Raw genomic sequence first — 14145 nt, 5'->3', positions numbered from 1 at the left:
ATAAGGCAGTTTAACATAATTGTTTTTCTCAAGTACTTACCCAATCTGATTTTCTCTGCTCGCTCGTTCAATTCTGCAACTAACGTCTTCATTCGTTCATAATTTTCCTTGAAAATAAACAAAAATTTCATGAGACGCTGCTTTGTTAATTTGGATTTCCAATTTCTCTCCACTTCTTTCAAAATAATTCACATCTACAACATTCAATTCTAGCCAGGCGATAGGGTAAAGAGGAAAGAGGTTATTCACATTAATCAGATCAGTATAAGTGGATTTATGAATCAAAAACAGGGCGCTTGAAGCACAGTGGGTTACACAGCATCCATACAGAGAACCGAATGTACCCATTTCAATTCTGAAGAAGGATATGCAACCCAAAACATAGTCTCTTCTCCAAAGTTGCTGACTGACCTCTTGCGTGTTCAGCGGCACAATGGTTAGCACTGCTGCCTCAGAGCAGCAAGGACCTAGGTTCAATTTCAGCCTTGGGTGACTGCGTGTGGAGCTTGCACATTCTCCTGTGTCTGTGTGGGCTTCCTCTGGATCCTCCCACAGTCCAAAGATGTGCAGGTTAGGTGAATTGGCTATGGTAAATGCATGGGTTACGTGAATAGGGAGGATGGGAGAGCCTGGTTGGATGCTCTGTTGGAGGGTCAGTGCAGACTCAATAGGCCAGACGGTCTCCTCCTGCACTATAGGGATTCTATGTTTCTATGTGTTTTCTGATTTCCAGCTTCTAAAGAATTTTGCTTATTTGCTGAGTGGGTAAAATAGACACATTAAACTACAGGTCGATCAGTCCTCCATCCATTCCATGTAAAATCAGGAGTAAACTTTAGGATCATTAGTACAATGAGAACCTAGTAAACTAAGGATTCAGAAGATCCTGACTGACCAGCCTGCTCAGTTTTTGAGCAAGTGTCATCCCAAATGGATAACAGAAATTCTCAAGATATAACATAAGATATTCCATATAACGGTTTTTATAAGAAGTTTTATCATGTCCTCTCTGGTTCATCTTAAATCTGAGTCCTCAGGTTACGGATTCTTTTGCTATACAAAACAGATTCTCCTTATTTTCTGTCTAAGCCATTCGTCATTTTGAACAACTCTGTATAAGAGCAGTATAAGAGTACTGAGCTATAAGTCCCTCTTAGATTATTATATTCGAAGGAGAACAAGCCCTACTTCTCCAGTCTCCACATAATAAGAACATAAGATCATAAGAAATAGGAGCAGGAGTAGGCCATTTAGCCCTTTGAGCCTGCCCCACCATTCAATAAGATCATGACTGATCTGAAATGGATCAGTTCCACTTTCCCGCTTTCTCCCCATAACCCTTAATTCCCCTGTCTATCAGAAACCTATCTACCCGTGACTTAAATATATTCAGCGAGGTAGCCTCCACCACTTCAACGGACAGAGAATTCCAGAGATTCACCACCCTTTGAGTGAAGAAGTTCCTCCTCAACTCCAATCTAAACTGTCCCCCCCCCCCCCCCCTTATCTTGAGGCTGTGCCCTCTAGTCTTGCTATCCTTTCTAAGCAGGAAGAATCTCTCTACCTCTCCCCTATCTATCCCCTTCACTATCTTATACATCTCTATAAGATCCCCCCTCAGCCTTCTAAACGCGAATGAGTTCCCTCACCTTGATAATGTTCCAGTTCATCTCTTGCACATCAGTTCCAAGACCATAACATCCTTCCTCAAGCGTAATGAACAACACATTCCAGCTGAAGTCGAACAAGTGTTGTCTAACTTCTGTACAGTATGGCATTATTAACAAAACCAAGCTTATGCTCTTTTCACCATATTCTCAACTTATCCTGCCAGCTTCAAAGGAGTCCACAGTTACGGGGGATAGATAGGAAAGTGGAGTTGAGGCCACAATAAGATCTTACCAAATGGTGCAGCAAACTCAATGAGCTGAATGTTCTAATCCTGCTCCTTTTCCTTATGAAAATGAAATATCTGAAAGGATAGTGGAAGCTAAGTCAACAGTAACATCTAAAGGAGAACTGAATAAATATTTGGAAGGGAAAAAAGTGCAGGCCTACAGTGCAAGAGCTGAAGAGTGAAACTAGTTAGATCACTCTACCAAACTGCCAGCACAGGCAAATAGCCCTTTCTATGCCACATGATTTTACAACTGTGAACAGAGTTTTGGTACTGCGGCAGCAAAAATTCAAACTTGTATCAGCAGCACGTGTAAACATGGAGCCACAAGGCAGATCCCTTCTTAACTCATTCAGAAACATAGAATCCCTATAGTGGAGAAGGAGATCATTCAGCCCATCAAGTTTGCACTGACGACAATCCCACCTCGGACCTATCCCCATAACCCCACATATTTACTCCGCTAATCTCTCTAATTTACACATCCCAGGAGACAAGGGGCAATTTAGCATGCCAATAGACCTAACCGGCACATATTTTGTTTGAACATCAGTCAGTTGACAGGGCCTGCATTTTCATTTAGTTTTGGAAGTTTTGTTTTAAAGTCATTTCATCACAGTTGTCACAATGGGCTACATAACTCGAACAGTGCCATTTTGTGGTAGAAAGTTAGCATTTTTTTTATATTTTCAAATTTATTTTATTTAAAATATTACTTAATTTACCAATATAGGAATTTAGCAAAACAGAAGTATTCAGCTTGTAGGGCGTAAAGTGTTAATGACAAAATTACTGTGTGTAATTTCGGTCCCCTTACTTGCAAAAGGATATATTGGCTTTGGAGGGAGTGCAGAGAAGATTCACCAGATTGATTCCGGAGATGAGGGCGTTAGCATATGAGGAGAGATTGAGTAGACTGGGCCAGTACTCGTTGGAGTTTAGAAGGCTGAGGGGAGATCTTATAGAGACATATAAGATAACGAAGGGGCTAGACAGGGTACATAAGAACATAAGAAATAGGAGCAGGAGTAGGCCATCTAGCCCTTCGAGCCTGCCCCGCCATTCAATAAGATCATGGCTGATCTGTCGTGGCTCAGTTCCACTTTCCCACCCTCTCCCTATAACCCTTAATCCCCTCGCTTATCAAAAACCCATCAACCCGCGTCTTAAAAATATTTAGCGAGGCAGCCTCCACCACTTCAACGGGCAGAGAATTCCAGAGATTCACCACCCTTTGAGTGAAGAAGTTCCTCCTCAACTCCGTTCTAAACCGCCCCCCCTTTATCTTGAGGCTGCGCCCCCTAGTCCTACTGTCCCTTCTGAGCGGGAAGAGTCTCTCCACCTCTATCCTATCCATCCCATTCATCATCTTATACGTCTCAATGAGATCTCCCCTCACTCTTCTAAACTCTAACGAGTACAAGCCTAGTTTATTTTAGTGAATCTTTGGAATTCTCTGCCCATTGAAGCAGTGGAGGCTACCTCATTAAATGTGTTTAAGTCACAGGTAGATAGATTTTTGACCAATAAGGGAATGAAGAGTATGGGGAGCAGGCAGGTAAGTGGAACTGAACGACGATCAGATCAGCCATGACCTTATTGAATGGTGGGGCTGGCTCGAGGGGCTAGATGGCCTACCATACTCCTTTCTTCTGTGTTCCTATGACTTGCATGGTCTGTGAATGCCAGAGGTTGCACACCACAGGGTCACAGTTGAGAGGATGGGTCCACAGCAAATCAAGAGGGTTTGGGGTGAAATGAATAGCAAACGGTGGGGGGGGCGGGGATGTTGGCTAACAGTTTCGGAAAACAGGATTGTGGCAAGCGGGAAAGGCAGCAGGCAGGACCTAAGTAGAAAGCTGGCATTTATTTTCTATCTTCAAATTTATTTTATTTTAAAGTATTATTTAATTAAATAGTTAAAGGTGTAAAGTTTTAATGTTTTGTTTTCTGCTGCAGAACCCACCTACAGCTTTTAGGTTGGTTGTAATGGGAAAATCTGATGTGCTTAAAGTAATTCTTTCACTTGGAGTTGCTGTTTTCAATGTTAAGGGAGGAGTTAGTGTCCACGTTCAAGGTCTTCAGGAAAGGGTCACCAGAAACTTATGACCTGGGCTTCTCCTAAATGTCAACAAATATACCATTTCTAAAAGTCATGCAACCTGTGCTGAGTTTTATATCAGCGCTGTCATAGCCGCAAGTGGTGTATCTCTTCCTGCACGGTTGTGTCCTTCGTGCGGGCCCATTCTGCCCACAGTGGACACAGACTGTCCTCCCTCCCTCCCTCCCTCCGGTTGAAGTTTGCAGCCGAGTCCGGGGCTCCAGATGCGGCCTACCTGGAACAGGGCCGAGCTGGTCTCCGGCTCCGAGCCCACCGTCGCCACCTTGTCCCCGTGGTAACCGCGAGGCGCCCGAGCGGCAAGCCCGGCGCGCGCTCCGGACAGGCAGAGCCGCAGCTTCCCCGCGTGCAACATCTCGCAGCCGGCCTGCCGCAGCTGCTCACCTCCTGGGGGGTGTGTATGTGTGCACAAGCCCCGGCTCTCTGCACCAACATCCCCGGGGGGAGGGACTCCTGCTCCCGCTCCACCAGCGGATAGGCATTCCCACACCACACTACAATTAATAAGCTAGTTTGCAAGCGTTAAACTGCAAAGCGTAAAGATCGTAAGAGGACGGCTGTTCTTCAAAGAATAACAACAGGGCGAAGAACTGGTGTAAAAACTACTCGCAAAGAGAGTTATTTATGAATTCGTGTGGGGCATACAAAGCATTCTTTCTGGTTGTATCATAGAATCCCTATATATGACCATGTTCATTTTTCTCTACACTCTAGTTATGACTGTAACATACATTCTGCACCCTCTCTTTCCTTCTCTATGAATGGTATGCTTTGTGTAGCACACAAAAAACAATACTTTTCACTGTATACTAATACATGTGCATGATGGCACAGTGGTTAACACTGCTGCCTTAGTGCCAGGGACCCAGGTTCAATTCCAGCGTTGGTCACTGTGTGGAGTTTGTACTTGCTCCCAGTGTCTGCATGGGTTTCCTTTGGGTGCTCTGGTTTCCTCCCATAGTCCAAAGATATGTGGATTAGGTTGATTGGCCACAGTAAAATTGACCCTAGTGTCAGAGGGATCAGCAGGGTAAATGTGTGAGGTTACTGGAATAGGGTCTGGGTGGGATTGTGGTCAGTAGACTCAATGAGCCAAATGGCCTCCTTCTATACTATAAGAATGCTATGATTCTATGTGACAATAATAAATCAAAATCAATTACACAAGTGTTCTAAATCTCTTCAATTTACTTAGTGGTCAAATTTGTTTAGTGTCTGGCACTTCTGCTTTAAAACATGCGTTGAGAAAGAGTGAATGATTGCAGAATATATAACCTTGGAAAACTATTCCCCAACTGTTTTCGTGCAAAAAATGCTTTCATTTATATAGTATTTTTCATGACCACTGGACCTCTCAAATTGCTTTACAGCCAAAGGAGTAGTTTTGAAGTGTAGTCACAATTATAATGTAGGGGACAACTACCAATTTGCACACAGCAAACTCCTACAAACAGTAAAGAGATAAATTGTGTCTTGGAGAAAAAAATTCTTGATCTTCCGAACTACAGATCTGGTGTCTGTGCACAGGAGATTGTAATGAAAATATCTCCTTAGTCTTCAAGTTAACAACTCTTTAGATGGTTCTTCATGTCACTGAAATACATACATCTAATCTAACGGGACCCTGCAACATTGGTCTAACTTCTTTGAGAAAGTGGTAACAGTTAAGACATAAAACATAATCAGACTTGATTTCCAGAAGGCTTCTGAAAAAGTTCTCCATGAAAGAGTACTGAGCTATAAGCAGTGTAGATTCAGGATAAACACCAGGAAGGAATTAAATTAAAAACAGTTAACAGGAAACTGATCAATAGTTTTTAGAGGGGTTATGTCAAAGTTCAAGAGGAAGGAGTGGGTAGCTTCAGAGTTCAGTACTGAAGCCACTGTTAATAATTAATAAATGACTAATTCAAACGCAATACAGAGCAGTCAAATTTAAAAATGAAAAGAGGCTACTCAGAAATTATAGAACACATTGGATAGAATATTTAAATAGACAAATACAACAAAATTTATAAAGCACTGCTACACAAAATAATCATGGCTTCTTATCTTATTACTAGATCCAAGTATCTAAATGTCAGAAGCTGAACCTGGGCTGCTTCACTCACATAGCTAAGAAATTAGCAAACTGGATTGAAAACTGAAAGCATGAAATAGGATAAACGAAAAAGTTATATTGGAAGTCACAATAGACTTAACAGGTTATCTCCTGTAATTCACACTATTAATTTATAAATTATGTTTATGGGCTAGGGAATGGTAGCTTTATTTTGATTAAGACATAAACACTTCCTATTATGCAATGGAATCGGAAACATATGTGCAGTGGAATAGCTTGATCTTGGGTTTGGACATAGCTCTGCACAACATCGAGGGCCGAAAGGCTTGTATTGTGCTGTACTTTTCTATGTTTCTATATGCTCTTAACATTGATGGGAAGTCTTTTTTTAATGTGTATATTGTTTACTAGAATTATTGAGTCAACATGAGGCTCATAGCAAAAGGCTGTTAAACTAAATTTGGACAAAATAAACTGTGGCCTTGATCGCTCTTTAGGCTCCACTGGTCATAATGTATTAATAAATATATTTAAGTGTTTGGAACATGTCAGAAAATTGTGAATGTAGGGAGACGAACATAGTCAGAGCCATCGCCATGCTCCAATTAACTTTCACATAACATTTCCGAAAGGGAAAACGTGCCAGTGAGAGAAAGTGTTGGGCAAAGTATCCTCCCTGTCATTGGGCTCTTTTATTTCTGCCTTTACAACACACACACAAAAGCCTTTGGCAGGTGACTGGTTCCTGATTCCTGAAAACAAAATCTCCAGTCAGCCTGCGGCAAGGACTCTGTGCAGCTGTCTCTCTGGTTTAAAACAGATTGCTGTGGGGGGTTTACCCGCTGCTACTCCCTCACTCAGCCCTGGTTTATTTATAGGATCCTGTGATAAGAAATGGCCTGGTGGCAATGCCAAACCTCAGCAACACGGTAAACAGACATAAACAGAAATTATATAAGATACTTTTATTTACAGAATTTACAATCAGTCCATAGATGAATTCATCTGTGCAGTAATACTATAATGTTCCTTCCAAACAAGGAAGATGCGGTAATGACTCTGAAGTTAGTCATTCAGTAAATAACTACGTACATATTTGCAACCAAGTGAACACAATACTGTAACAATAATTTACATATATGCAGAGTGCTGAGTGGTGCAACTGACAGGGACAAAATAAATTCAAACCCATCTTTTGCGTGTTGCCACATATATAAGCATTACTTGTGAAGTTTTACATAATTAACTTTTTGTTTACTTCCAGAGTTTATTCTCAACTTTTTGACTGCTACCAACACTAGGTGGCAAAAACTGGCAGTCAGATTGGCTGATGTTCAGTTCCTTTAACTGCAATGGGTGGGCGATCCAATACCTAAACTAGATCAATTTCTACCCGTGTGTCTAATTAACAGTCAGAATTTGCCACAGATCTTTCATTGAACTCCTGATGGTCAAGATGTTCCACAGATTGACTATTTTGTCTTGCAGCTTGGTCATCAATGTTAAAATTCCATTTCTTCACCCTAGCTTGGCTGCAGTATTTATTACACCCGACTCTGAGACACTGTTTAGGGGATGTTTCTTCCTACCTTTGAGCCTTTTGATATATCAAAAGTGAATGAGTATTTTAAAGATATGCTGCCCAAACATCAACATTCTATAGCATGGACACAGTTGGGTCACTTACCAGTTGTAACAAGGTTCACATTTTGATTAGCACAAAATAATTTGTGTTCCTCATTTTCTCCCCCCATTTTGAAGTCGATAAAAATATTGCAGCCACATCTTTTAGTAATAGCTTACATTATAGCCACATCTTAAGTAATAATTCATACAAAAAGTGAGATAAATTATCTGCAGATGTGATTGCGAACCCATATTAAAATACAGTCAGTACATTTAACATCACATCACATGTCCATAATGTTAACTAATGGAACACATCCAACAGAATTTTTTTTAAAAATACAAGTTTCAAAAGGAGCTTGAAAAGATTTAACCAAGAAGATTCTCATTTAACGCAAACAAATACCTAAAAGTAATCTTCTGTAAATTATATATAATTGTATTGAAAAAAACACAAACAGAAGTGCAGGTTATTTCACAAAAAGAAAATGTGTTTCTCATTGTTGACATGTATGACATGCAAATAAATCTCAGTCCACTGCAATTTTACACTTAAATTAATCATTGAAAATTTTAAAAATCATCTGTCAATAAAGATGCCTGTTTCACATCCAAACTTGCAAGTGTTTCTTTCTTTCAAACACTCAGCAATCATACTGAAACTTTAAAAGGAATGGCAACTTCAAGCAATATATTTCACACCCGTGAATCTGAAATATAAATATGCTTGCTGGAAAGGCACATTCTTCAAAGAACAAAAGAGGTAATGAAGAGAAAGATCCTGACCTTCAGAGATGCTTACCAAACTATGTGCAATTCATATTATTAACCAATGCTGAAAAAAAAGCAAAGTCCAAAAATTTGTGAAATTGTCACAAAGCAATTTTCTGAATGAGTTCCTAAGCAATTTGCTTAAACAAATTTTTGGAATCAGATTTAATACTCAGCTGCTTTTGTAAAGAAAACATGCGCACACATACACAGTCCCTAACTCAATTTTCTCCTCCTACCAATGAAATTTGCAGCCAAGAACTGAAAATACACTTTGCCAGCTTAGATGCCAGTGAATTATTTCATTAATACAGTTTATCCTTTTCAACTAGATGCTCATTTATTTGTATCTTTTTCTGTGTCATATGGGTTTTCTCATTTGGTTTCCACTATTGCTTCAATATGTATTTAAAATTAACCTGAAGCAAAAATCATATTTCTTTTGGAAAAAGTAGTCTGCTGAATTCAGTTGTCAAAATGTATCTTCACCTATTAGTATTTTGGATACTAAATTCTATATTTAAAAAGTGATCCTGATTAATTGTTTAGATGTTAAAGTGTGATAATCTGAGTTTGTAGTCTGTACACATGTTCCATTCATTGAAATTCAATAGTAAATTGTGGGTGAATGAAATAAACAGAAACATGAGCAAGCACAGATCTACTTATCAATATGAAAATTAAGTTGCCCATTTTGTAGTATGCGCTCCAGTTGGGCAAATGCATTCCTTATGACAAAGGATTTATTGAGATTCAAGGAAAACCATGTTGGAGATTCATCAATATTGTAAACACAAACTTATTTGTACAGTTAACAAAGATATAATATATTGAGAATGGTAAAGCAGCAGCTTAATGCCTGTGAAGTTAATAAGAAAAATGTTGTTACAATAGTCTTGGTATTTCCAACCAAGAAACATTGATAAGGTAAAGTGGTTGACCAACCTTTTGCATTCACATTCGTACGACTTCAACAGTATTTTATAGGAGATCTCAGTGCAAAACAAAAACAGTAAAAGCAAAAAAGGCCTGTTTATATTCAATATCATTTTTCCTCTAATTCTGTAATGAAGCTGTGAATGTTTCAGATCATGTGTTGTACCAGCACAAAATGCAGCTTCAAGGCTTGCTTTCTTCTTCATCCTCATCTATTTCTGTGAAGATGTCACTGAAAAAATATTCAGCAACTCTTGTTGGCTGCATCTGTTCTGTGTCCTGTTCCACTGCACAACAGGCCTCCTCCGTATAAGACTCAGACTGCCAACTCTGCAACGATGAGTTACAAAGTACCTGAAGAGAGCACAGAGAAGGCATTTAAGTAATGACATGGGCTGCATTCCAAATCAACATTATCAGCTATGATTCTATTAAATGGCAGGGCAGGCTTGAACGGCCTAGTGGTCTACTCCTGCTTCTATTTAGTGTGTTATTGTGTTCAAGGGCAATTAAGGATTGGCAATAAATGCTGGCATTGCTAGCGACACCCATATCCCATGAATGGATAAAACAAAATTTTACACAAACGGTTATTAACCAATAATGTCTTGTTGACTGCAGGTAGTAGAAAGTGGCTTGAAGGGATTAATTTAACAGGCAACTCATGCAAAGCACTTTAAACAGTAGAAGCCTAGATCTCCCCATCAGAGATGATGCTGCGCATGTTGACCATTTTGCAATTTTTCTGCTGGTATATCTGATCCCAGCTGAAGCATTTTAGAGTCAGAGGATTGCGTATTCACAAAGAATTGCATATTCACAGAAAAGGCAGTAAGGCACAAGAAAAGAGAAAATGCTGGAAAATCTCAGCAAGTCTGGCAGCATCTATAAGGAGAGAAAAGAGCTGATGTTGAGTCCAGATGACTCGTTGTCAAAGCTTTAACAAAGGGTCATCTGGACTCAAAACGTCAGCTTTTTTCTCTCCTAATAGATGCTGCCAGACCTGTTGAGATTTTCCAGCCTTTTCTCTTTTGGTTTCAGATTCCAGTATCTGCAGTGATTTGCTTTTATTTAAGGTACAAGAAAAGATAGATGAAGACAGGACAGGTCCTCTTTTCAGAACAGTAGCTGCCATATTCAAGCAAGGTCTTGAAAGTCTAAGTTTTTCACTAAGTGAATGAGGTAGTGAATGGCTCAGTGGCTAGGTGGGTAGTTGGATCAAGTGGTAGCCATGCCAGGTCAGACAAGTGGTCAGTTGGTAATCAGATTGGATGGAGGGAGGTTTAATCAGGTGATCAAAGTGGTAGTTGTGGGTCAGGGAAGAAAGGATGGAGGAGCAGGGATTGGTTCTGGTGTCCAGTTGAGTTACATGGCTTAGTCACCTGAGTTGGACCATTTATTTACTACTATAACATGACCAAGGCAAATATCCTGTGCATCTAGCCAAAGTCTCTGACCCTGAGCTCAGAGTCAGAGGTGTTCATGGAGGTTCCCAAGCAGTTGAAATCAGTCCCATCAGAAGTTTAAACTCCCAGAGCAATTTCCACTCATGTGCACACGTCAGAATTTCAGCGAGGTCCTGACATGCGTCTCCCAACTAGCATTCAATCATCATATGATTGCTTTGAGGCAGCACAATGATTAGCACTGCTGCCTCACAGCACCAGGGACCTGGGTTCAATTCCTGCCTTGGGTTACTGTCTATGTGGAGTTTGCACATTCTCCCCGTGTCTGCGTGTGCTTCCTCCAGATGTTCCGGTTGCCTCCCACACTCCAAAGATGTGCGGGTTAGGTTGACTGGCCATGCTAAATTGCCACTTAGTGTAAAGGGGGATTAGCAGGGTGAATACATGGAGTTACGAAGATAGGGATTGTGATTGGTGCAGACTCAATGGGCTGAATGGCCTCCTTTTGGACTGTAGATTCTATGATTCCAATCGATCAGGCACTAGATGCATGAATGAAGATGCACGAATGAAGATGCACATCAGGATCCTGCAAAAAAATGCTGACCTCTATGAAAGTCCCCTATTCCATGGACTCTCCGCAAGTATCTCTGATTCTCAGCTAGAGTCAGGAACTTCAGACAGTTCTTTGAGATTTACCTGAATAGTTATTCAGGAAACATTACACAAGAAAAATCGTAGTCTAACTCCTCAGTAACTACAGAACTGACGTCATGCAACTCACACTGAATCCCACTCGCCCTTGCACCCTACACATGTGAGTAGCCCAGAAGGAACAGAAAGTTAAAAACAGAATGGTAACCTACATCAGTTGGGGAACTTCTGTTCAAGGGTTGGCTCCTTTCTATCTCTTCACATGATTTCCTTTTAGCAGGAGGAGAGCTGCTTGTCGGTGTTTCTCCAGCAGGTTCCCCAGATGACATCGACCTTTTTCCAGCAAACCGTGGGAGATTCATACGGGGCTTCAGAAGTTTTGTTCTTGGAGATTTTATTTCACTTTCATTCTCAGATGACTTCTTTGATATAAAGGATAGAAATCCTCGTGGTTTACGCCCTGGCCTGTTGAAATTCAGGAAGTTCATTATTACAGATGAATAAAAGCAAAATACTGCGGTTGCTGGAATCTGAAACAAAAACAGAAAATGCTGGAAAACCTCAGCAGGTCTGACAGCATCTGTGAGAAGAGAATAGAGCCAATGTTTTAGGTTTAGATGACTTTTTGTCACAGCAGGACAGATGAGCTCTGACGAAGGGTCATCTGGACTTGAACATTGGCTCTATTCTCTCCCTACAGATGCTGTCAGACCTGCTGAGATTTTCCAGTGTTTTTTGTTTTTATTACAGGTAGTTAGATTTCTTTCATTACATTGTGGAAGGCAGAAAAAGATTAAAGTTGTGCAGTCAGATTTCAATATCTGTGCTAATTAAAAATATTACTATAAAGTAAAATGCCTAGATTTAAATAAAACCTTGCATTTAACCTTTTTTAAAATGAAAAACGTCAGCAGTCGTAAGTTGAGTCAAATTTAGAATGTTACTGATAACTAAATTTCAGTTCAGTTAAAAAAATCCTGATGTAATTCAGTAATTTACATGACAGAAAATAGATTTATGTCTCCATATGAGAGATGGTATTAAAGGATTACATGATCAATGGGGCATCTTAAATAATTATTCAGCAAAAGACCTTCATTAGAATAAACAAATCAAGTCTGTGGACTAAGGTCTGCCACGGTCTAAAGTTCAAGATCTTTAAACATTAAACTGAAATACTCTTTTCTCTTCCTCATTACTCATCTTCATGCCCATGCCAACATTTCTAGACAGTGGCTTTCCTCTGTGCCATCCATAATCTTTACCAAAAAAACGTGAAGCAAAATAGCAATTTTGTCTGTAGATCAATTTTTTTTTCCAAGCAATATGCCTACAAACAAAAAAAAAGACATTTTCTGTTTTAGAAGTCTTGGTTGGTGTACAAGGAAGAAGCTGCACTTTGTACCTAATATTTGGTCTAAATGATGAGAGATTATTGACTCAGGTAAGGCGTTATCAAGTAGAAAGTATAGGTTTCTGTTTGATTAGACAAAATTGACTTTAGAACATAAAGTGTAGCCATAAATTGGGAACTTTTCAAGCTGAAAGAAGTGACAAGTGGAGAATTAGACAGGTGATTGAGTGGAATCTGTCCTGAGAGCCATGCTAATATTAAATAAATCCTTGAATCTGTCCTGAGAGCCATGCTAATATTAAATAAAGTCTTGTGTGGCTATCCACATTGAGCCAAATGATATGTTCTTGATAATAGTCTAGGCCTTATACTATATAAAACAAAACCTATCACTCTACTGCAATGCATTAAGTTGTGCTTGTTTAAACTCAAAAACCCTAATTATTGTAAGCACACCGCAAGACCAGTTATTGGCTTTTTGTTTTAAGATAAACCCTGTGATCAATCAAAAAACAACTGTTTCATTGCACAGATCGCTGGTTATATATAAATTTCTGGCTACATCAAAAGGAAACCGTTCTAGCTGGAGCAAGAATGCAACAGTCTTAAAGACTAATCATTGTCCTTGTGTTTGGTTGCAAAAATAAAAAAAGACAAAGGAGGCATGTCATTTCTTTAGCAGAGGGTTTGACAACAAACCGAAAGCATTGTTGTTGTACAGCAACTGACTAAGCCAGTGTGTTCAGATTTGATCATTTAATTATAGGAAACATATTACCCTTGAAAAGACAAGTACAAAAGCCATAATGATAATTCCAGATAAATTAATGCTTGTTAAGAAAACTGACATGTCTTCTTAATCTTAGAAATAAGTAGGTTTAGGCAGTTTTTCACAATGGGGCAGCGGCACAGTGGTTAGCCTCTCAGCGCCAGGACCCAGGTTCAATTCTGGCTTTGGGTCACTGCCTGTATGGAGTTTGCACTTTCTCCCTGTGTCTGTGTGGATTTCCTCCGGGTGCTCAGGTTTCCTCCCACATCCAAAAATGTGCGGGACCTGTGCAAAGAAACAGTTTGACCCTAAATTGACTCTAGTGTCAGGGATTAGCAGGATAGATATGTGGGGTTATGGGGATAGGGCCTGGGTGGGATCATGGTTAGTGCAGACTTGATGGACCGAATGTCTCCTTCTATATGTAGGATTCTATTCTGTGGACACACAAGTTAAAAATTGGTGTGTTAGACAGGACTTTCTTGTTCCTTTTTAATAAAAAAATCAAAACCAGTAAACAGTCAACAAAAACTTAAAAAGTTTAAAGAAAT

The 14145-nt window shown here is 39.8% G+C and overlaps 2 protein-coding genes across 4 annotated transcripts in view; both read right to left on the bottom strand.

The window, feature by feature from the left end:
• mccc2 (methylcrotonyl-CoA carboxylase subunit 2) overlaps positions 1 to 4451 on the bottom strand; it is a 72468-nt gene extending 68017 nt beyond the window's left edge. Inside the window, exons 1-2 of the mRNA XM_080189233.1 lie at positions 4234 to 4451; positions 41 to 107 (exon numbers count right to left, since the gene is read on the bottom strand). Coding sequence (XP_080045359.1) covers positions 41 to 107; positions 4234 to 4371 — 205 coding nt within the window. The 5' untranslated portion in view covers positions 4372 to 4451. The remainder of the gene's footprint in view (positions 1 to 40; positions 108 to 4233) is intronic.
• Positions 4452 to 7024: 2573 nt separating this feature from the next.
• Positions 7025 to 14145, bottom strand: part of LOC145343199 (uncharacterized) — a 66780-nt gene continuing 59659 nt past the window's right edge. For all 3 annotated transcript variants that reach the window (XM_080189230.1, XM_080189231.1, XM_080189232.1), the window contains 2 exons: positions 11684 to 11936; positions 7025 to 9765 (listed from right to left, as the gene is read on the bottom strand). In XM_080189230.1, the coding sequence (XP_080045356.1) occupies positions 9595 to 9765; positions 11684 to 11936 (424 nt within the window). In that variant the 3' untranslated portion in view covers positions 7025 to 9594. The remainder of the gene's footprint in view (positions 9766 to 11683; positions 11937 to 14145) is intronic.

The sequence above is a fragment of the Carcharhinus amblyrhynchos genome, chromosome 5 (assembly GCF_965287045.1).
Source record: "Carcharhinus amblyrhynchos chromosome 5, sCarAmb.v2.hapA, whole genome shotgun sequence".
NCBI classification, from domain to species: Eukaryota; Metazoa; Chordata; class Chondrichthyes; order Carcharhiniformes; family Carcharhinidae; genus Carcharhinus; species Carcharhinus amblyrhynchos.
Note: the sequence above shows the minus strand (reverse complement) of the source record. Positions and strands in the feature narration are given on the sequence as shown.